The sequence below is a fragment of the Phacochoerus africanus genome, chromosome 5 (assembly GCF_016906955.1).
Source record: "Phacochoerus africanus isolate WHEZ1 chromosome 5, ROS_Pafr_v1, whole genome shotgun sequence".
NCBI classification, from domain to species: domain Eukaryota; kingdom Metazoa; phylum Chordata; class Mammalia; order Artiodactyla; family Suidae; genus Phacochoerus; species Phacochoerus africanus.
The window spans coordinates 75378660-75401315 of record NC_062548.1 but is presented as its reverse complement, the minus strand read 5'-3'; the positions used below and the strand labels follow the sequence as shown (position 1 = coordinate 75401315).

Genomic DNA, 22656 nt, shown 5'->3' with positions numbered 1-22656 from the left:
CCCCTGAGCCCCCTGACTGTGGGCTCACCCCTGCGGTTGGCCCTGCAGTCCCGTCAAGGGCACCTCCCTTGCAGGGTGGTGAGGCTCTCCATGGCAGGACCTGGGTTTCCTCTGTCCTGTGCCCAACTATCCAGCACAGAGCAGGTGGTCAGGAGACGTGGGTTGAATGAAAATGCTGCTGAGATCGCGGGGTGGTGTCTCCCCAGGGGAAGCTGCAGATGTGGATCGACCTGTTTCCAAAGGCCCTGGGGCGGCCGGGACCTCCCTTCAACATCACCCCACGGAGAGCCAGGAGGTGAGCCCCAGCCCGGGCTCAGGGCTGAGAGGGGTGGCGGGATGGTTGCTGCGGATTGGGTCCAGGAGGTGGCTCTTGGTCCAGGCTTTTGTGTGGCTCTGGCCAAGTGTCCAGCCAGGTAGGCATCAGAGTCTGTGGAAGCTGATTTCTTGGCTTCTCGGGCAAGGACTGCTCACCCTCTGGTGGGAAATCCATGTGGATTTGAGTTGTCTTCTCTGCAGGTTTTTCCTGCGTTGTATTATCTGGAACACCAAGGATGTGATTCTGGATGACCTCAGCATCACCGGGGAGAAGATGAGCGACATTTACGTGAAAGGGTAGGAAGTCATTCTCCTCCCCAACTGTCCCAGCTTCTTGGCGTCACCCCTGTTCCCTCTGGGGTAGTGCTCGGTTGGGAAAGGGGGAGCTCTGGCACAGGGAAGGGGGAGAACGAGAAAGGAAGGAGGGTCTCATGGGAGTGGTCTCTGCTTTTGGGGAGCTGTGTTCCCACCAGGTTTCTCCTTCCGCATTAACCTTTGGGTTGAACCTGCCAGTTTTGGGGAGGTCAAAAAAGGATGAAATTTCTGGCACATTTGCTACCTCCTGGTGATTTCTTGGGAATTATTTTTCCTTTATCGTGTACCAAGTTCATTGATCTTAATTCCTTGTTTGCTGAAGTCAAGGATACCTATTGTGTTGGAAACCTGAATGAGCCGTGTCCTCTAATGTGTGTATGTCTAGCTGGATGGTGGGCTTTGAAGAACACAAGCAGAAGACAGATGTGCATTATCGGTCCCTGGGAGGCGAAGGCAACTTTAACTGGAGGTTCGTTTTCCCTTTCGACTACCTGCCAGCTGAGCAAGTCTGCACCGTCTCCAAGAAGGTGAGTGTCATTCCTGCCCCCAGGGGTGCTAGTCCCTGGGATGTCAAATAGCGTGCTCACACCGCCCGTGGCAGCCTTGCCCTTGTCATACTCTCACTGCAGCCCCACTGGTGTTGGAATCACCACGGCCATCGCTGCATGGCAACCAGTACCATTGTCCCCTCACTGCCAATGTCACCACCACCACCATGATGCCACCCCCCTTCTCCTTCTTCTGTCACCATTGCCATCGTGAGCATTGGTGCCATCCCACAACCACCTCTACCCCAGTGCAACAGCCGTCGTATGTAGCTAAGTCCCCATCCTAACACACTGAGCAACAGGAAGGGCTGTGGGGTTGGAGTGGGGAGAGGAACCCAGTATGGTCATCGAAGAGCAGTGGGAAGAGCAGTGCCAGAGGGCTGAGCTGGCCTCAGGCAGGGTTGGCTATGGGATGGGGCATTGCCTAACCAAGTCCCTGCTGCTACCTCCTTTCCTTACCTTTGTGGCCACTGTCCAGGCTGGATAGTCACTGGGAGTGACTCTGCCCTTCCGGGCCTGCCTCTCTCAGGCCTGGGGAGGCCTGGTGCATCCGCCAGGGGGAGAGGCGGCTCCAGAGACCCCAGCTCTTTGTCGCTCAGCATCTCCTAGTTTTAGGCCTTAGCTCAGCCCTGACCTCTTTCCTCCTGAAATAAGCAGGTCCTTAGGCAGACGGTGGTCTTGAGCCTGTCCTTAGGGAGCAGTCTCCGGAGCACAGCGAGGAGGGTGCTGTGGGCAGTTGGCTAACTGGAGGTGGAGGCCCCTCTGTTGGAACTTTTAACCCCCACATCCCACTAGAATCTGTTCCACCTGGAAGTGCCGTCCTGCTCAATAGGGTGAATACCTTCCTGGGGTTTAGGTCCTGCTGGTCCCATTTTCTTCTGGAGTTGGTGCAGGGTTTCAAGCCACAAGGCTTCTAGGACCCCTCTCTCTGTCCTGACTGGGTGCATGGCTTAAAGGGGGGAGACATATCTTGTCCATCAGCTGCTTTCTTCTCTTAATTCTCTTCATTACATCTTTTCCCTCACGACCCCTTCCCAACCCAACACACAGGATCTCCTGCACTTTAGAAAAACCAGGGTGTGGCACGGAACGTCCTGCAAGCAGCGAACAAAAGAAAATAAGGTTAAACAAGGTTAAACAAATTCTTTCACCCAGGGATTGCTCGAGTGCCTGCAGCGTTTAGCAACCGCTCTGGTGCTGTGCAGTCAGGGAAGCCTAGCCTATTTGTAGGTTTAATCTTCTTTGCCTTCACCCAGCCCTTTGCCCATCACAAGACGTTTCCAGAGCAAAGCAGATGCAGCATTTGCTGGGGAGAGCTCCAAGTCCCACAAACAGCGCCTGTCCTTGCGGTGGACAGAGCCGGTGGAAAGGGCAGATGGGGCCTCCCGCAGGCCACCTCCCAGGCTCAGAGAGCCCTGCCAGGGGCCAGGCGCAGGTGGGGAACTGAGGCTGAGAGAGGCCCAGAGGCCTACTCACGTGGGAGGCGGGACCACTTCTCCCTGGCGACAGCTGGAGAGGTGAGCAAGGAGTTGCAGGAAGCAGAGGCTTCTGTTTTTTTTTCTACAGAGTAGGAAAAGAGAGAAACTCCCGGCTTGGTAGTAGGTGATTCTGACAAATGAAAAAGGCAGGAAGTAGCTAATAGGCTAAGTGAGGGAGAAAAAGGGGGAGAGGGGAAGGGGAGAGCACGAATTGGTGGTACCTGGCGGTTCTGAGGGCCCAGCTGGGGTTGCCGATAAGGAATTTGAGGTGGCTCTGTTCTGGGAACAACGGGGTTTCATCTTTGCTCACAGACACACCAGGATGGAGAGAGGGGGTGTTCCAGGGGAAGACAGGGGCTGAAGGAAGGGCCCCGTTGGCTGGATGGCTCTCAAGCCTGGGCTGGGCTCTGGGCTCGGGAGATTGAGGAGGGCATGGAGGATGCTGGGTGGGGAGGAGGAAGAGGAGTCGAGGGCTCAGGGAGAGGCACATGGGGAGCCGGGAGGTGGAGGGAACTTCTGAGAATTCCACCCACGTGGTGTCAGGCTCTGGAGAGGGTGGCTGGAAGTGGGGGGCGAGAGGTCAGAGGGGGCACTGAGAACAGTCAGGGGTTCTAAAGTCCACCAGAAAAGTGAAGGAGGACCTGGCTTGATCTGAGACTGGGCCAGCGAGTCCCTCCGGGAGAAAGGACCCTGGGCAGTGGGGGAGCTGTGCCCACAGTGCAGCGCCCATTAGCTGGGTCTGGGCTAAGGGACGGAGTCTGGGGTGGGTGGGTTAGCGTCGGGGCACTGCACGGCCTGTGGGCTCCCCGGTCCTGCGTCAGAGCCAGCCCTCTGCCGAGGGGTTCAGGGCCTCTGGCAGGCAGGCCCTCCAGGGACCCCATTAACCAGACGAGACTGTCGTAAAGTACAAGGTCTCCTTTCATCCGGCTGCTTTGAACCACCGCTGTTTGCCCGGGCCCGGCTCCCCACCTGGAGCCCAGCACACCCACCGGGGCCGGCCTGCGCGTCAGGCACCCACCCTGCAAATAAACAGCTAGTAAAAGGGCCCAGACCGGGAGCATAATGAGTGCCTGGGACCTGGAGGTGGGGGGGCATTCCCCAGGCTGGAGCCCCAGCCCAGCTGCTCCCACCAGGGGCTGTTTGAACCTCTGGCTCATTACTGAGCCCATAAACTGGGCCGGCCAGAGCCTCGGAGGATGCTGGCCGCCTGTGCAGGCGGGCCTGCGGAGCTGGCCATAAAAGCCCCCGCCAGAGGAGGGAGGCACCTGCAGGAGGGCTGGGGCCCGAAAAAGGGGGAGGCACCAGATGGAGGCTGGGGGCGAGGGGCCAGGTGGGAACTGGAGCCCCTTCACCATCTTGGGTAGCAGCCCAGGCTGCAGCTGGCTGCCTTGCAAGGTGATCATTCCTCAGGGGGCACTGGCCACAGCCTTCGGTGCGGGAGCCCCGTGGGGCCTGCATGATCTGGCGTGGCCACACAGCAGGCACAGCCCTGGCTGGGCAGCAAGGCTGTGTGCACAGGGCACCTGGGGCCAGACAAGCCCTGTGTGGTCCACCGTGCTCCTGATTCCCATGGGGTCTGTCCCTGAGACCGGGCCCAGGCCCCTGCTGTGACCTGGCACCCTCCATCTGCAGGAGGGTCAGAACCGTTACTCTCCTTGCCACCCACCTAGGTAAAGCCACAGCCAGAGGGCAGAGGACAGGTGTGGGTGAGAAAGCCCCAGGGACTGTCCTTTGGGTTGAGCAGGGTTGCACCCGGGGCGGGTTCAGGCCTCAGGTGCCTAGCCCCCACCTCTTAGCTACTCCGTGGAGAGAAGCCCCAGAGGGCGCTCTTCCAGGCAGACTGGCCTGAGGGAGGAGGGGAGGGAATAGCAAGCAGCAGGCGTGTACTTCCCAGCAGCTGGGGCTTTGATCTGCCCTTGGTGGCAGGCTCTTGGAGGTGAAGGGAGGGGGGGTTTGGGAACACTGCCCCCTGCGCCAGCCTCTTGCAGCAGTGTGTTGGGGGATCCTCAGATTCCCTGCTAGCTCACTCTGTCCCCTAGATCACATGGGCAGAGCAGGATTAAGAGGTGACAGCAGGACTCCAGAACCTGACTGCCTGGGTAGGAATCCAGCTTTTTGCCACTTCCCAGCTGGGTGACTTGGCTCAATTGCTGCTCTGGTCTCCTCAGCTGTAAGGGTAGTATCTCCCTCACAGGTTGTTGGAAGGATAAATGATTTCAGAATGGAAAAGGGCTGGTGCCTAAGAAGTGCAAGATTAATGTTTTTATTAGCTGCCAGACCTCGAGCAAATTCTTAACATCTCTAAGCCTTTGTTTGTGTAAAATGGGAATGAGAGCTTCAACTCTTGAAATCGCGAAGATTAAAGGCCCTACCTTATGTGCAGTGAGCCACATGGTACGCTCCTGGGCCCTTGGACACTGCCCTTTGGTGTCTCAGCAATCTTCCTGCCAGGACCTGGCCCTGGCAAATCTCTAAGGGATGTCCACCTCCACTGCCTCTTCCAGGCAGCCTTCCAGGCTGGAAGGGACCACTGCCTCTCTCTCATTCTGCTTCTTCCTCTGCTCCTCCTCTGGGCCAGGATGCTTTCTGGAGGCTGGACAAGACTGAGAGCAAGATCCCCGCGCGAGTAGTCTTCCAGATTTGGGACAACGACAAGTTCTCCTTTGATGACTTTCTGGGTGAGCACCATTTCCGGTTTGTACCACTCTCCACTCGGGGCTGCCCCAGAACCCCTGCTGCGTGCACATACCGTTCTTGGGCCTTTTGGGAAGGCTGGCAGGAAGATCTGGGGTCTCAAGGTCCCTGGTGCTGAGTGAGGTCTGTGACCCAGAGTAGTCCAGGGTGATCAGAGTGGCCAGCAGGGTGGCCTGTCAGTAGATAGAGGTGGTGAACGCTTTGCGGTGTTGGATGGTAAGACTCAGGGTGGTGGTGGGGGGCACAGGGTGGAGGCAGTGCAGGCACCAGTGGGCTGTCACTGGCTGGCTGGCCTCTCACTTGACAGGATCTCTACCACCTCAGTCCAGACAGCTTGGCCAGTGAGGGGCTTAAGCCACCCTCACCCTGATGCCCCAGTGACTGAGCACACGAGCAAACCCTGGGTCATCCCCCAGCCCCAGATGGGACTCTGGTGCTGAAACCCTGACTGGGGAACAGGGAGCACTGGTGGCAGGATGAGGTGGAAAGGTGCTCTCACAGGGGTGAGATGTGGGGACCGTGGCTGGACTGGGACTGGCAGCCCCATCACAGCTGTTAAGGGTGAACTGGGAAAACATTGCCCCATGCAATGGGAGGTTATTCAGCCACAGAAAGACATGAAATACTGGCTCATGCTCCACCAAGGGTGAACCCTGAAAACATGTCAAGTGGAAGAAGCCAGACATGAAAGGACAGATATCATATGATTACACGGAATGAACAGAGATAGAAGGTGGTCAGTGGGGACTAGGGAATCAACCGTGGATAGGAATGGTGTTTCTTTTGGGGGTGTTGCAAATATTCTGGAATGAGAGCGTGCTGGTGGTCGTACAACTCTGGGAATACACTAAGGGCCCCTGAGTTGTGCACTTGAAAAAATGGTTAAAATGGTGCATTTTGCTACGTGAATTTTACCTCGGTAAGAAAATAGTGAACCGTGAGAAAGGCAACCCAGGAAGTCACAAGTCCTGGGTTCTAGTTCTGCTCTGCCACCCGGGCGCAGGATGGGCTTGGGCGAATCCCTGGAGCCCTCCTTGGGTGGCCCTTGATGGCAGAATTTGCTGAGCCCTTAGGCCCCTGCAGAGGACGTTCTGCGGAGCAGCCCCTGCAAGAATGGGGAGGAGGGCTGTGTGGCCTCCAGACTGCTCTCCACCCCACCCCGACCTCAGCCTGGTCCCCTGCGCTGGGAGCTGCTTCACGGCTTGTTGTCAAAGATTCAGGGTGTCAGAATTGTAGCACCAAGTTGGAGTTCTTTTATTTTACTTGTTATTTTGGAATACACATTTCCTATAGAAAAATTAGAAACTAGAGATAAACAAGTCTTCTCCTTCCTATTTTATCATAATCTCACTACCTGGAGATAACCTCCACTAATACGTTGGCGTGTATTTTTCTTCCTTTTTTTTTTTTTGGTCTTTTTAGGGCCGCACCCATGGCATATGGAGGTGGCCAGGCTAGGGGTCAAATCAGAGCTGCAGCCGCTGGCCTATGCCCCAGCCGTAGCAACTCAGGATCCCAGCTGCGTCTTCAACCTACATCACAGCTCCCGGCAACACTGGATCCTTATTTAACCCACTGAGCAAGGCCAGGGATCAAACCTGAGTCCTCATGGTTTCTAGTCAGATTTGTTTCCACGACGGGAACTCCAGGCGTGTATTATTTCTTATACAAGCAAACATGTATATGTTATATGTGTATTGTGTACATACACACACACACATATACATGGCATATAGATAGCAAAATGGATTTATATTATACATACTGTTTTAGATCTTGAGTTTTTGGAAAAAAATATATATATACACACACACATATATATATATATATTTTCTTTTTCCTCTTTTTACAGCTGCACCTGTGGCATATAGAAGTTCCCGGACTAGGGGTTGACTCAGAGCTGTAGCTGCTGACCTATGCCACAGCCACAGCAACACCAGATCCGAGCTGCATCTGCAACCTAAGTTACAGCTTGCAGCAATGCTGGATTCTAAACCCACTGAATGATGCCAGGGATCAAACCAGCATCCTCTGGACACTATGTTGGGTTCTTAATGCACTGAGCTGCAATGGGAACTCCAGGAAAACTTTACATTTTAAGAACATTCTTTCTGTCAGGAGTTACAGATCTGTATTTATATCTGTATCATCACACTTAATGTCCTGACCAATGTCCTGTTGCAGTGATGGCCGTGGCCTGCCTCACTAATCCTCCCCAGGTGTGTACTCAGCTCATTCCAGAATTCCCTGTGTGATTGACACACTAGGCAGGTAACTTTGGTTCCTTTGTGAGTTTCTTTCCCAAACTCTTAGAGTACACTTAGTGGTTTTTGAAACATTCAGTTGCTCTCTACATTTACACATTCCCACCTGTGCCCTGTTGGTCTAAGGAGATCATTTCCCCTAAATTTTTGCTACCGGTGTTATTTTTTTAAATTGCCAATGTTATATCATTTTTATCTTTCTTTGTATTTCTTCATTACTTGAAGATTGAACTTTAAAAATATATTTATTATCCATATTATTGATGGTTTTTTTCATGGTTTTGAGATGGTCCTCTTTATTGTTGATTTTCTGAGCTTTTTATATAGTAAGGACACATCACAAGTAATTTCGACATTTTCAATTACTTTTTAATTTTTATGGACACTTTTTCACTTACAGACTTAAATTTTTTTAGCATCAATCTATCAATCTTGTCTTTATGGAAAGAGGCTTCAGAAATTTAATTTTAAAGAGACAAACAAAAAACTTCATTTTATTAAATGAGAAAAGTGTCCAAAATGAAATTATACAGGTTCATCTTTTGTGTTTAAAAATAAAAATAAAACTACTGGGAGTTCCCGTTGTGGCACAGTGGTTAACTAAGAACATGACTAAGAACATGAGGTTGCAGGTTCGATCCCTGGCCTCGGTCAGTGGGTTAGGGATCCGGTGTTGCCGTGAGCTGTGGTGTAGGTGGCAGACTCGGCTCGGATCCCGCGTTGCTGTGGCTCTGGCGCAGGCTGGCGGCTACAGCTCCGATTCGACCCCTAGCCTGGGAACCTCCATATGCTGTGGGAGCGGCCCAAGAAATGGCAAAAAGACAATAAATAAATAAAACTACTAAAACTACTACTTTATTTATTTATTTAATTTTAGGGCCGCATCTGCTGCATGTGGAGGTTCCCAGGCTAGGGGTTGAATCGGAGCTGTAGCTGCCGGCCTACGCCTCAGCCAGAGCCACACAGGATCCAAGCTGCGTCTGCGATCTATACCCCAGCTTCCGGCAACCTGGATCCTCAACCCACTGAACAAGGCCAGGGATCGAACCCACATCCTCATGGATACTAGTTGGGTTCTTAACCTGCTCAACCACAATAGGAACTCCTAAAACTGCTGCTTCTTAACTCCATAAGATTTCTTTTTTTAAAAAATTTGATATTTGTCTCTATTGTGAAATGATCACCACAGTAAGTCACAGTTGAAATTGTTTTCTCTTGCGAAGAGATCTACTCTTTTAGCAACTTTCAAATATACAATATAGTATTAAGAGAATTCTTTTTCTCCTTCATAATGCATTTTCTAATTACATATTTTACTTCTTTTGAATATTTATTACTTTTATTTTGAAAGTCATCGTTAAGATCTGTAATTTTGCTGCCGAGAAGTCATCCTATATTTCCTTACAGGCTTTAGGGAAGTCTTTATGTAGATCGTCCTGGGATAATTATGGGTGCATGTGTATATATGCTTTCATATACTGATTTTTACTTAATATTATGTAGGGACCATATTTAAAATGGGAAATTTCATTTATATAATATATATAGAAATATACCTAGAAATTCATCTATAGTTGCGGGATGGAGAGATGTGTAGATGAGTGAATAGGTAGCTGAATGGTGATATGGAGTTGAACAGACGCTGGATGGAATAATAACCTGATTAATGGGTAGATGCAGTGCTCAACACATGGTGGGCATAGGAGTTCCCGCTGTGGTACAGCAGGTTAAGGATCCTGTGTTGTCTCTGCAGTGGCATGGGCCAGAAAAGAAAAGGTAGGTAGAGATGGGTGTAAGTAGATGCATGGAAGAGTGTAAATAGTTGCGTGGAAAAAAAGAAAACTAGAAAAATAGGTCCAATCAGTGGATACTTGAGTAACAACAACAACAACAAAAATCTAATCTCGTTGCATACTATTCAAGAATATCTTTAATTTGGCCTCAGAAAATACCTTTTGGATTTATCTCTCTTGCTTAATTCCTTCAGTAACTTATGTTCCAATCCCATTGACTTCATCATGGTGTTGGAATTGGATTAGGTGAAACCACATGAAATTGCTGTTTGTATACATCAAAGATAGTTGAATACCAGCACTTTCATTTGGCTCAACCTAATAGATGGAACTATTCTGGGAGAAGATGAGTAAAATGAATGAGTAGATGAAGCCATAGAGAAAGAGAGCTGATTGGATAATTAGGTAGGCAGATGAAAAAATTGGTGGATGAACCACAAGGAGATAATACTTATACCTATAAAAAAGCGAAAACAAACAAACAAAAAGGAAAATAACTAGTGTTGGAGAGGACATGGAGAAATTGGAACCCTCATACACCTCTGGTATGAATGTAAAAAATGGTGCATTCTGGAACAACAGCTTGGCAGTCCCTCAAAAAGCTAAACATATGGCCTAGCCATTTTACTCCTAGTTAGGGACCCAAAGAATGAAAACTAAGACAAAGACCCACACATCAGTGTTCATAGCATCATTATTCACAGTAGTCAAAAGGTGGAAACAGCCCAAATGTCTGTCAGCAGACGAATAGCTAAACAAAATGTGGTATATACATACTGTGGAATATTATTCAGTCATGAAAAGGAATGGCATTACTGAAACATGCTACAACATAGATGAATCTGGAAAACTAATTATGCCAAGGGAAATAAGCCAGATACTAAAGGACAAATACTGTATGATCCTACTTATATGAACTATCTAGAATAGGCTTTTTTCATGGAGACAGAAAGCAGATTAGAGGTTAGCAGGGGCTGAGAGGAGAGCGGGATGGGGAGTTATTACTTCACGGATACAGAGTTGCTGTTTGGAGGATGAAAAGGTTTTGGAAATAGTGGTGATGTTTGCACAATGTTGTGACTGTAATTAATGCCACTGAAGTATACATTTGAAAATGGTTAAAACAACAAATTTTACCTTTAAAAATTAATTTATTTTTTAAAATTGATGTATAATTTAATTACAATATCATGTCAGTTTCAGGTGTATAGCACAGTGATTCAATTATACATTGCGTGTGCATGTGTGTGTGTGTGTGTGTATTCTTTTACAGATTCTTTTCCCTTATAGGTTATTACAAAATATTCATTATGGTTCTCTGTGCTATATAGTGTCCTTGTTGGTTATCCATTTTACATATAATATTGTCTATATGTTAATTCCAACTTCTTAGTTTATCCCCCCCGCTACGTCCCTTTCCCCTTTGGTAGCCATAAGTTTGTTTTCTATGTCTGTGAGTCTCTTTCTGTTTTGGAAATAAGTTCATTTGTATCTTTTTTTTTTTTTTTAGATTTCACATATAAGTGATATCATATAATGTTTGTCTTTGACTTACCTCACTTAGTATGATAATTTCTAGGTCCATCCATGTTGCTGCAAGTGGCATTAGTTCATTCTTTTTTATGGCTGAATAATATTCCATTGTATATATGTATCACATCTTCTTTATCCAGTCCTCTGTCAATGGACATTTAGGTTGCTTCCATGTCTTGGCTATTGTACATAATGTGGCAATGAACAGATGCATGTATATTTTAGTGTAATGAAAATAGTTAAAAATATGATGGATGTAGATAATAGGTGAACAAATCGATTTATACATAGTAAGAGTAGTTGAGCAGGTGGGAGGCTCTGTTAAGGGGGAATCCATAAGGCAGACTAGCGGGCATATGGGCACATGACTAGATGGATGGGAAGCTGTACAGACAGAGTGAGAGGCAGTGGATGGGGAACTGGAGTTTGAGCCACAGGGCTAAGCCCATGGATGGAAGCTGAGGAGGTTGAACCTGTTCAGCCTTACGGTGGCCCTAGACTGGCAGTGACTGACAAAGCCTGAGCTAAAATGCCCTCCTCTGCCACAGGCTCTTTGCAGCTCGACCTCAACCGCATGCCCAAGCCTGCCAAGACAGCCGAGAAGTGCTCCTTGGACCAGCTGGATGACACTTTCCACCCAGAGCGGTTTGTGTCCCTTTTTGAACAGAAAACAGTGAAGGGCTGGTGGCCCTGTGTGGCAGACGAGGGTGAGAAGAAGATAGTGGCGGTAAGTCTGCTCCGACCGGTTGGTAGAGACATGCGAGTGACTCCTCTGTAGAAACCACTGGGAAAAGACATGCTGCTCTCCTCTCCGGCCTTCCCTCTGTTTTTAAGACCCTGCCCCTCTTCTCCGCCAGTTCCCAGCTTTCATCTCCCTGAGGCGCGCATCCCAGGGAAGCCTATTTAAATCAAAAGATGCCCTAGTCTCCTTGAATCCTGTTTAATTTATATTCTGCTTCTTGGAGTTACAGTGATCTGTGTCCATGGGTTCCCCTCTGGCTGGGCTTCCTGTGGAGAACAGGCTCCTGCTGCTCTCATTGGAGCAGGACCCTAAAAGGACCATCCTTGTACTACTCTCCCTGGCCAGAGGTCTGCCCAGGGATGTGGCTGGGACTGTGGAGAATTGTCCTTCCTCTGCAGAGGAAGTAAATGACAGTTTACTGTCCTCTCTTAGTACCTTCAGGGGAAGTGGGCCCAGGAGTTTCTGTGGATACCAAAATCCACGGATGCTCAAGTCCCATAGTCGGCCCTCCATGCTTGGTTGAATCTGTGGCTTTGAAACCTGTGAATAAGGGCCAGCTGTATAGTTATTGAAAAAACCTAGGTATCAGTGGACCTGGACAGTTAAAACCCATGTTATTCAAGGGTCAGCTGTACTTAGAAACTTCAGACAGTCAGCCAACCCCTAAAGCGGCCCTCGAAATAAAATGTCCACGCTGTGTAACGAATTAACAATTAATAAGAAATACACTGCCAAAGAAGAATGAGCAAAGGACATGTGTAGATAATACACCAAGAAGTACAAAGGGCTGTTAAGTATTTTAAAAAGACTCATTCTGTCTAGTACTTAAAGGGATATTTTAAAATGTAAAAATATCTTAAATGTATTAAATTAGAGTTTTTTAAAGATAGAAATGCTCGTTGCTGGTGAGGATGCAGAGAGACGCCCTACTCATGTACTTCTCCTGGGCAGACTTTTACCTGCTTTTACTGTCTGGGGAAACAATTTGGTAATACAATGCCAGAGGTTTAGCAATGCTTATGCCCTTGAAGCTTGTCATCCCAGTTCTAAAATCTCTCCGAAAGAAATAACCAGATAAAATTTTAAAAAATTTAATTTTGGGGGATGTTTGTTGCAACATAATTTATAACAACAAAGAGCTGGAAACAACCTGAATGAACAAAATAACTAGTTTACTGAATAAATGATGGTGCCTAGAATGTTTTGCAGCATTAAAAGCAAACTTTGAGTATATAGTTATAGAATATATTCCTAAGAGAAACAAGTTATAGAACTAAAAACACACAGTGTGACATTTCATGTACTTGCTATGAAAAATAGCTCTGATGCCTAAACTATTGAGTGCTTGTCTCTACGTAGCAGAAGTATGGGTGACAGTCTCCTTCATACATTTCTATAGTTTCTAAATGTTCCTCAAGGTGCAGATACTTTTATGATCAGATTGCCCCGTGTCTTTTATTTTTTTGTCTTTTTAGGGGCACACTTGTAGCATATGTAAGTTCCAAGGCTAGGGGTCAAATCGGAGCTACAGCCACAGCAGTGTGGGGTCTGAGCCCGCAGCAATGCAGGATCCTTAACCCACTGAGTGAGGCCAGGGGTCAAACCTGAGTCCTCATGGATACTAATTGGTTTTGTTACTGCTGAGCCACAATGGGAACTCCTCCTGTGTCTTTTTAAAAAATAGTCACCAAATGGTCCTTACATTTGACCAAGCCATGGGGCAGAGCCTTTGTGCCCCTGACCAGGTCCCCCTTGTCCCTGCAGGGTAAGCTGGAAATGACCTTGGAGATTGTCTCAGAGAGTGAGCATGAGGAGCGGCCGGCCGGCCAGGGCCGGGATGAGCCCAACATGAACCCCAAGCTCGAGGACCCAAGGTTAGTGCTTGGCTCCTGACCCCTGATGTCCAAGGGAGCTGGGAGGCGTAGCCACAGCACAGAGGGCACCCACGGCATAGCCAGGCAGAGGTCCCAAGGTACACGTGGCCCAGAGAGGGATGCGGCTCATCTGAGGGTACATGACAGACATTATTGGAAGGCAGGCGACAGACATTATTCCAGGGCACACTGGGCTCCTCGGCTAATTCCAGAAGCAGGCACTGTTGGTTGTCAGCCAAGCGTGCTGTCGTGTGGCATGTATCTGTTGTGTTATGGAACCTTCTCAATTATTATTAGCACCCCCACTTTACCGAGGAGGAAACAATTTCAGCAAAGTTAAATAAGCTTATTCCAAGGAAGAGTAGTGAAGCTGAAATACTCGCACCTGGTCTGATTGGCTCCGGTGCCTGATCAAGGTCTTTCCTCTGACCGAGCCGCCTGCCATGGCTCTCCCAGGGTGTCAGTGTGGCTTTCAAAAAGCCTTGAAGCTTCAATTTTCCCATCTGTAAAATGGGGATGGGGGGCGGCTAGTTCTTGCCTTCCCCCACCTTGCAGGGCCCTAAGGGATGTGGAGCAATCCAGTGGATACGGAAGCCTTAAAGGCAGTTACTGGGGCCTGAAAGATGGCTGTTTGGTGGGGGTGCCGGTTGGGGCAGGGTCCCTCCTCACGCCTGCTCAGCTCAAGTCAGACTTAGCACAGACAGCCCACTTTATGTCAGTCAGTGTTATCCTGAGCGCCACAGGCTGGCCGAGCACTGAGAACTGTACCTACACAAGGATGCTGGGATCTAGGTGGAAAGAAGAGAGACCCAGGAGACCCAGCAGCAGGCAGGCAGGCAGGCAGGCAGGTGCAAAGAAATGTCCATTATGACACACAGCATCCTGCTTGCTGTTTGAATTGTGAGGCTGACCTAGGGAAAGGCTTTGAGGTTCTCAGCTGTGAATAGTCAGTTTTCTGGGTTCACTTCCTGCCATCCTTCCCTGACCGTGGACCAGCCATGTGCATCTAGGGAGGTGGCTTGGCTTACCTGGGACTCAGTGGGCCGTAGCTTGCCTAATGTGGCACCCCTCGTGGCTCTGCCCAGCTCCCAGATCTCAAGTCTGTGATTAAGTCCTGGGTCAGGAAGGGGAGAGTGGCAGGGAAGGGGACCTGGACAGAGTGGCTGAGGGCTGGATCCCTGAAGCTGTGCAGAGCTTAAGGACACCGAGAGGAGGCGGGCAGCATCGGTGGAGCTCATGCTGTAGCAAAGGTTGGGAGGAGGAGGCAATGCGGGGGCAATGGGCTGGGTTTGGGGACAGGGGCCTGGGAGGCTGGCTGGGGAGAGCCAGGGTGATTCGGGAGCAGGGTTCAGAGGAAGCAGCCCTTGCGGGGTGCCCTGCTGACCGGGGATCTCACTTGCAGGCGCCCCGACACCTCCTTCCTCTGGTTCACCTCCCCGTACAAGACAATGAAGTTCATCCTGTGGAGGCGTTTCCGGTGCGCCATCATCCTCTTCATCATTCTCTTCATCCTCCTGCTGTTCCTGGGCATCTTCGTCTACGCCTTCCCGGTAAGCAGGCCTGAGTGGGGAGGCACAGGCCCTGTCTCAGAGGAGCCCCTGGTCTGACGTGGGAGGCACCGCTCTTGACCTTCGGCAGCTCCTGGGCTCAGGGGAGTCTGTCACTGTCCTCATGGGGAGCCTCTGTCCTTGGAGAGTCCATGCTCGGAGGAGGGAGACACAGACCCTGCTCTGGGGAGTCCCCAGGCGGTAGGGCTCGGGGAGCACTTAGTCCAGTGAGGGCATCTGCGTTCTTGCCCTCCATGGCCAGACACAGCATCGTCAGCAAGCCCCTTCAAATATGTGATCAAAGGGCTGGCAGAAGACGAGGCCCCTTGGACGGGTGTGGGTGGAGGAACCTTCTTTTTTTTGCCGCACCCATGGCATATGTAGAAATTCCCAGGCCAGTGATTGAACCCACACTGCAGTTGCAACCTGCGCCACAGCTGCGGCAATGTGAGATCCTTAACCTGCTGTGCCCCATGGGAACTTCCCCAGAGGAACCTTCTTGAAGGAGGATGTGGAGCTGGGGCGGGGAAGGAAAGGAAGGTGTGGATGGCAGAGCAGAGAAGGAAGCCCCTCTGCTTGTGAGCGTGGCACCTGCTGAGGTCCAGAGGAAGGGAGGACCTGGGGCTGGAGAGGGTCTCAGTGTCCACCTGAGGATCTTGATGGAGTGTGTGTGCCTCCTGCAGGGAAAGGTGTGGGCCAGGAGCTTCTCACGGGTACAGCGAACGCTGGGGCCCGTTTCACCTAAGAAGCCAGCCGATGCTTGGTCAAGAGCAGCCAGGGGAGCTCCCGTTTTGGCTTAGTGGGCTAAGAACCTGACTAGTATCCATGAGGATGCAGGTTTGATCCCTGGATCCGTGGGTCAAGGATCCTGCTTTGCTGTGAGGTTGCAGATGCAGCTCAGATCCTGCATTGCTGTGGCTGTGGTATAGGCTGGCAGCTATAGCTCTGATTCGACCCCTACCTGGCAACCTCCATATGCAGGCCTAAAAAGCAAAAAGAAGAGCTGGACCACACGCATGGGGGCTGCAGCACCCAGCTCCGTGAGCCCCTCCCAAGGGAAGAGGATCCAGGGCTCTCTTCCCTGCCTGGGCTTTGCCAGTCCCCCAAGAAGCCCCCCAGTGTCTCTAGAACCTCAGCCCTTGAAGGGAATCACAGTATTTTCAGGCTGAGACCTGATTTTTAATATTTAAATTAAAAAATTTTTGAATATGAAAATTTCGAAGCGGTATAAACAGAGAGAGAATAGTGTGATCGAGGCCATGTCACCCTGATTTGAATGGAAAGAAACAGACCCCCAGAGAGGGGAGGGACCAGCTCAGGGCTGCCGGGCAGTGTGTGCACGGCTCCGTGTCAGGGGTTCCAGCCACGGTCCCGGTCAGCAATAGGCCGCAGGCCACGCACATGGTCCCCACAGTGGGCAGTGTGCTCTGGGAGTCCCTCCCCTGTGAGCTCTTTGCTCTGTGAGTGGCGGGGCCCAAGAGCTCTCTCCACTGTAGCTGGTGAGGCTTCGTGCCAGCAGAGTGTGCCTCCCACAAGGAGGAGCGTTAAAACTGTGGGCCGTTCCCTTCAGGCTCTAATGTCACAAACCGCGGGAGCAGCAGAGGGGATGTTCCAGTTTAGATGTCCAGGCCCGGCTACCCTTTGGCCCTAAATGACCAAGGAGGGTCTGGAGTTGGGCTGGCTGTGAGCCAGGCTGAGGGCCAGGCCCCCTAAGCTGGCTGTGTGGCCTGGAGCTCTGGGCTGAGACTGTTCTGAAGCTCAGGAAGAAGAGTCACGGCCATGGGCCAGTCAGCCTGAGTGAAGTCTAGGTTGGGTTGTGGGGTGGAAGCTCTCTGGGTTTGAAGCAAAGGAAGACAAATTACAAATAGAAGATTAGCTCCTGGGCCTTGGAAGGGCTCAGGCAGGTGTGGTGCCTGGAGCGTAGCTGCGTTGGCCTTGGCCTGGGCTCCGGGGTCAGGACCTGGGCTCCCGGGTAAGGCCCAGGACGCCGCCTCCACGTCTTCTGTGTCTCCTCCCCAGGGGACCCTAGTGGCGGAGTCCAGGAAGGGCCATGAGAGAGCCTGTCCTCAGGCTCTTGTTCTCTCATTTTGACGACACGCAGCCGCCACTCGGTTCAGGTGAAGGCTTTATCAGTGCGCAGTGTGTGTTGTGTGGGTGAGGGAGAGGGTGACGAGGCTTGCGCTCTGGGAGTTACTGGTCCATAAGGAGATACAGGGAGGCCGGTGGACGAGGAGGAGCACAGCATCCACTTTAATGCTCCATCGCGAGGCTCAGGTTGGGGAGTTTGGGCAAAGGGGAGTTGGTGTAGACCCTTGCTCTTTGGGAGGTGATCTGGGGAGCAGCTTCAGGGAGCTGGTAAGAAATGCAGAGTCCTAGGCCAGCCCCGGGGCATAAGGAGAGTCTCCTTGGGAACTTTGGAAGTTGGGAGCATCGTGATACGGAACAGAGCGTCATGTGGAGTCCAGAGCTACCGGCTGGGTTCCTGTTTCTGCTGGTGACTTTCTGTGTGACCTTGGCCAGGCCCTCCCTCAGCATGACAAGGGGCTGGGCTAGGTCAGCACTAACCCGCTGTGACCGGCACAGTGGGGAGGGGAGCCCTTTGGCCTTCTCTGGGGGGCTGCACATCAAGCCAGCCTCCTCCTGAAGCGCCTAGGGGAGGGCAGGGGCAGGCCCAAAGTAGCATCACTGCCACCTTTGGCACACCTGGCCCTGCCCCGGCCCCACCCTGCAAGGCAACTGGGCACAAACCGGGCCTTTAGGGACCTAGGGAAGGAGGCGGTGCTGCCCGGTAGGGAGACAGAGGGAGGATTTCCAGTTACTTCAGCCTGTGATCCTTTCTTGTCCCTGAGGCCGCCTTAGCCCCAGGTCCTGTGGGCAGGCCTTGGTCAGAAGCCCTTTCCTGTCTTCTGGGTTCCCAACAGCAGCATCCTTCTCCTTTGAGATCTTCTGGAAATTGTCCTCTTTCTTTTTTTCTTTTTTTGGTTTTAGGGCTGCCCCCGTGGCATATGGAGGTTCCCAGGCTAGGGGTCCAATCGGAGCTACAGCCACCAGCCTATACCACAGCCACAGCAATACCAGATCCAAGCTTCATCTTCGACCTACACCACAGCTCACAGCAACGCTGGATCCTTAACCCACTGAGCAAGGCCAGGGATCAAACCCACAACCTCATGGTTCCTAGTCAGATTCATTTCCCTGGTGCCACAGTGGGAACTCCCCGTCCTCTTTCAGATACCAGCCCTGCCTTCTCTCTCCCAGGGCTGTCCGGTGGGGGTCAGAGCCTGGGTGAGGGGTCTGGGGCTAACCAGGCAGCCTGATCTGAGGCCACAGATTCATTTTGCTCTCAGACCTTTGCTGCAAGGCGGGCACATCCCATTTTCCTGCTGCCAGGTTGCCCAATCGCCTGGCAGGCCCCACACCCTGGCCCCTCACCTGGCTCTTGGGGACAGAGGCCTCGGTGGCCTGAGGCCGGGGCTGCTTCCCCCCCATTGGCCTCATCTCCCACCCTCTTGGAAATTCCCCTGGGAGGGGGACAAGGAGGGCAGCCTGTCTGATTCCTCCCAGCTCTCCCCCAGAGGCAGCCGGGAGCAGGGCCAGCATGGGGAGGCGGGAGGCGATCTGGCGGGGAAGGCGCGGCGGCTTTGTTTCCAGAGTTGGCTTTCCCGGGCGGCGCTGGGGAACATACTGTCCCAATTAGGAGCCCTGTGTTGTGTTGTATGTGTTTTCATGGTTTTGGGGGGGTGGGGGGAGGAGTTGGGAGAGGAGATTCCTGTCAGTCCTGCGGCAGCCAGGGCTTAATCAGGGGTGACCCGTCTCCAGTGCTGGCCTGCCTTGTGGGCCATCCCCGTACACCCCACCCCCCACTTTCTCTGCTTTTTGGACAGGAGCTTGGTGGTTGAGGAGCCCTGGGTTCTCCCGTGGGGGACGGGGGGAGCATCATAGTGGTGCCTTCAGGTCACCTGTCTGATGGAGGAGGGGGCAGAGTCCTCCTGGCAGATGATTGGAACCTGGGAGTGGGCCGTGGATTGATGGGGCAGAGGACAGAGCAATTCGGCTGCTGCAGCCCCCAGGGGAGAGGATGCAAGCAGCATTTCAGAGGGGTACGGGTTCCTGTGATGGCGAGAGAGCTGGAAGGGTGGGGGGGCCGAGCCAAGTGTGGCCTGGGGAGGGAGTGGGGAGGGTGAGATGCAGGCAGGTGGTCTAGTAGACAAGCCTCCTTTCCCGGCTCCGTCTTCCCCGCAGCTGTCACCACCTGTCCCTGCCTTCTGCCTCCCCCCAGAACTATGCCGCCATGAAGCTGGTGAAGCCGTTCAGCTGAGGACTCTCAGGCCCGGGACTGGCTGCCTCTTCTGCCCAGTTCAGCTGAGTTCCTCCAGAAGTCCAGACCTGATGGTCCTGCCAGGGTGGACAGACAGACAGATGGACTGGCACGTGCTCCAAGTGTTGGTGACATCGGACCCAGGGATCATCCTGCTTTCATCATTTCTCTCTCCCTCAACCCAAGCCTTTTTGGGATCAGCCCATATGTATTTCAGTATAAAACAGTTTGAACCTCCAAGCGGCCCTGGGGTGTGCATCTCTGAGGTCCTTGAACAGGGGTGACTGGGAAGATGAGTCTGGGTGGGGGTGCCACGTGCTGGCTCTGGCCCGCTGTTCCCGGTGGACCTGTGTATCTTTTGACAAGACTGGTGGGGGTGGGCTTTGAGGCTTGGTATCTGACCTGCTTGGAGACCCAGCAGGTCCTGCTCCAGGATGACCTCTCCCCCACCCCAGGCCTCCTCCCTGGGGCATCTCCTCTTGCTCGTGCTGCCCTCTGCCTGGGTGGCCAGTTACCTGCACCACACCTGGGAAGAGGACACTTATGCACATAGAGCCTCTTGGAAAGGTTGGGCCAGGAACTCTCCAGGCAGGGAGGGCTGCTGGACCCCTGGCTATGACCTTGTCTCCCTTGCTCTTGGAATTTCTTGGAGTTCCCTCCCTCCGTTTCTTCACCTTGCTTTAAAGATCTGGTCTGCACAAATGCCCTTTTTCTTGTGATCTGAAGCATCGCATGTGCTGTCAGTCTGACATCTCTTGCAGGAATCAGGCTTTGTCTGCAGGAGCAGCAAGAACATATTCAGAGAAAAACCAAAGAGCGTGAAAACACCGTCTTTCCAAAATAGAGGCCCTGCCTCTCTAGCCTGAGGGGCTGGAACTCTGGAGCACAGCCTGGCCGCCCCCTCTCCCATTACCCAGGAGGGTTTCTCCTGTTTCCTGCTGTGAGCCTGTTCCTGTGGCCCAGGCTCCAAGGCTCCAGAGGGAGCCTTCTGGCCCCCTTGGCTCTTCAGACTGAGGCCCTGCCTCATCCCCACCTGACTGGGGTGAAGGGCACAGGGCTGTGACCTGAACCCCCTTGGATGAGGGAGCTACGTCTTGATTGTCTCTTCAGGAGAGGTCCTAGCTGGAGACCCTCAGTATTCGGCTCCATGTGGGCCCTGGGAACCTGGGTGACCAGTCCTGGAACCCTGCCACCTGTGCCCTGGGGCCAGGTGGCCATGCTTCACCCAGAAGAGGAGGCAGGGGCCGGGGTCAACACCTCTCTGGGTAAGAAGCCTACTCAGCTTGCATGGCTGTGTGGAGGCAGTGAGTCGGTGATTCCATGGAGAAGATGGGGGGAAAGGAAGGAGGAGGTGGGGCTGCAGCTGCAGGAGCAGCTGTGAGAGCTTTAGGGACTGGGAAGACCTGAGGAGATTTGAGGCTAGAGAGGAGGAAGCCACTGGGGAGGGTAAGATCCAAGACGTAAGAGAGAATATGGGATAATTAATGGAACCAGCTTCTGGAGAAGGAGGGGAGGGAGTTAGCTTTGGACAGAAAGTTCTCTTTTTCTTATAGATACAAAAAGCCTGGAGGAAATAAAGGCACACTACGCAACTAAATCTGGGTTAAATGAGTTTGGGGGGACATTGTGCCTGTGCATTCATTTTTTTCCTTTATTCATTTGCTTTTTCTTGCTGCTTTGAGTTGTAGATAATAGAAAAATCTACTTAAACTAGTAAAGGGAATATAATGGCTTTATGGAAATGAAACTTTCAGAAGCTCTGGCTTCAGACAAGGACCGATCCAGCTTCCCAATTAAGTCATCAAGAGTTTGCCTTCTCTCTCTGCTTTGCCCTTGTTGGCTTCTGTCTGAAGCTGGCTCCATTCCTGGGTCTGGGGCTAAAGCTGCTCCCTGGAACCATGTAGGCCACCAAGAAAAACTCAGGGGGAATGAGGAGTGGATGGTGAGAAGACACCACGACTGGCACATGTTTATTGAGAGACTCCACATGGCAGCCCTAGAGTAGGTTCTAAGGGGACAGCAGTGAGTACATGACTCCCAACATTCCATAGCTCCCAGCGTCAGGGAAAAAGTGGATCAGAATGGTTATTTGTACTCTTGTGAGAGTAGCAGAGAAGGGACACTCTGGGGCAGGGAAGGGCTGTCATCTGAATGGTGTATTAGACTGGCCCAGTGGCTAAGAAGGGAACTATGTCCTGAGCAGCCAGGATAGAGACCACACCTCCGACTGTCAGAGACCCCGGCTTGCACAGGGCAAGGCTAAGTGTTGAAAGGCCTGTGTCTGCAGCTGAGGAGTTAGAACTTCATTCTGGAGGTAGGAAGGAGCGTGGCAAGACTTATAGGTGGCCTGGCCTCTGTCAGAGTTGTGGCTTCTTAGTTCTTCTAAGAAGGAATCTTCTGGGAGCACACGGTGGGGCTTCAGGTTGTATAAGCCTTCTGGCCTTTGAGGGGAGGAGGGCTCAGCCATCTCACCCAGTTCTCAACGAGGTCTGTGATCACAAGTAGGGAAGAACAATTGCTCAGTGCTCTGTGGAGTGGCACAGGATGTTTCTAGAAGACTCGTCCATTAATCCAGGAGCCAATTGGGAAAGATCTGAAAGGCAGGGCAGGAGCCATTCATTCATCCACTCATTCATTCATTCAAGAAATACACACAGGAAATAAACATTTCATGGTGCAGCAGAAACAAATCTGATTAGAATCCATGGGGATGCAGGTTCGAGCCCTGGCCTTGCTCAGTGGGTTAAGGATCTGGAGATGCCATGAGATGTGGTGTAGGTCGCAGACACAGATCAGATCCCATGTTGCTGTGGCTGTGGTGTAGGCCTGCAGCTATAGATCCAATTCGACCCCTAGCCCAGGGAACCTCCATATGCTGCGTGCGCGTGCGGCTCTAGAAAGAAAAAAAAAGAGAGAGAGAAAGGACCAATTCTGGAACTTCCCTACTTCCAGAGGTCTTGTTAGGTGGGATCATACATTCCTCATTGTTTAAGCCACCTTGGATCTGGTAGTGTACTCCCCCACAGCTCAGAGCATCCTTGTTGGTAAATTTCATTTTGCTCCACTGAAAACTGTTTTTACTGCAGTCGCCAATAACCAGTGCGGCTGTGTGCAGGCACCACATCTAAGACATCATCGTTTATTATTTATTATAACAATTTTCCCACAGATGGCAGTAAAGTGTTTTGTTCTAATAAAATCAGTGTGTTACAGTACTACCTTGAGAAAGGGGCAC

The 22656-nt window shown here is 51.7% G+C and overlaps 1 protein-coding gene across 16 annotated transcripts in view; it reads left to right on the top strand.

The window, feature by feature from the left end:
• DYSF (dysferlin) overlaps positions 1-19661 on the top strand; it is a 228349-nt gene extending 208688 nt beyond the window's left edge. For all 16 annotated transcript variants that reach the window (XM_047781803.1, XM_047781796.1, XM_047781799.1 and 13 more), the window contains 8 exons: positions 207-295; positions 517-612; positions 1016-1157; positions 5235-5334; positions 11489-11667; positions 13447-13556; positions 14959-15106; positions 19383-19661. In XM_047781803.1, the coding sequence (XP_047637759.1) occupies positions 207-295; positions 517-612; positions 1016-1157; positions 5235-5334; positions 11489-11667; positions 13447-13556; positions 14959-15106; positions 19383-19421 (903 nt within the window). In that variant the 3' untranslated portion in view covers positions 19422-19661. The remainder of the gene's footprint in view (positions 1-206; positions 296-516; positions 613-1015; positions 1158-5234; positions 5335-11488; positions 11668-13446; positions 13557-14958; positions 15107-19382) is intronic.
• The last annotated feature ends 2995 nt before the right edge of the window (positions 19662-22656 follow it).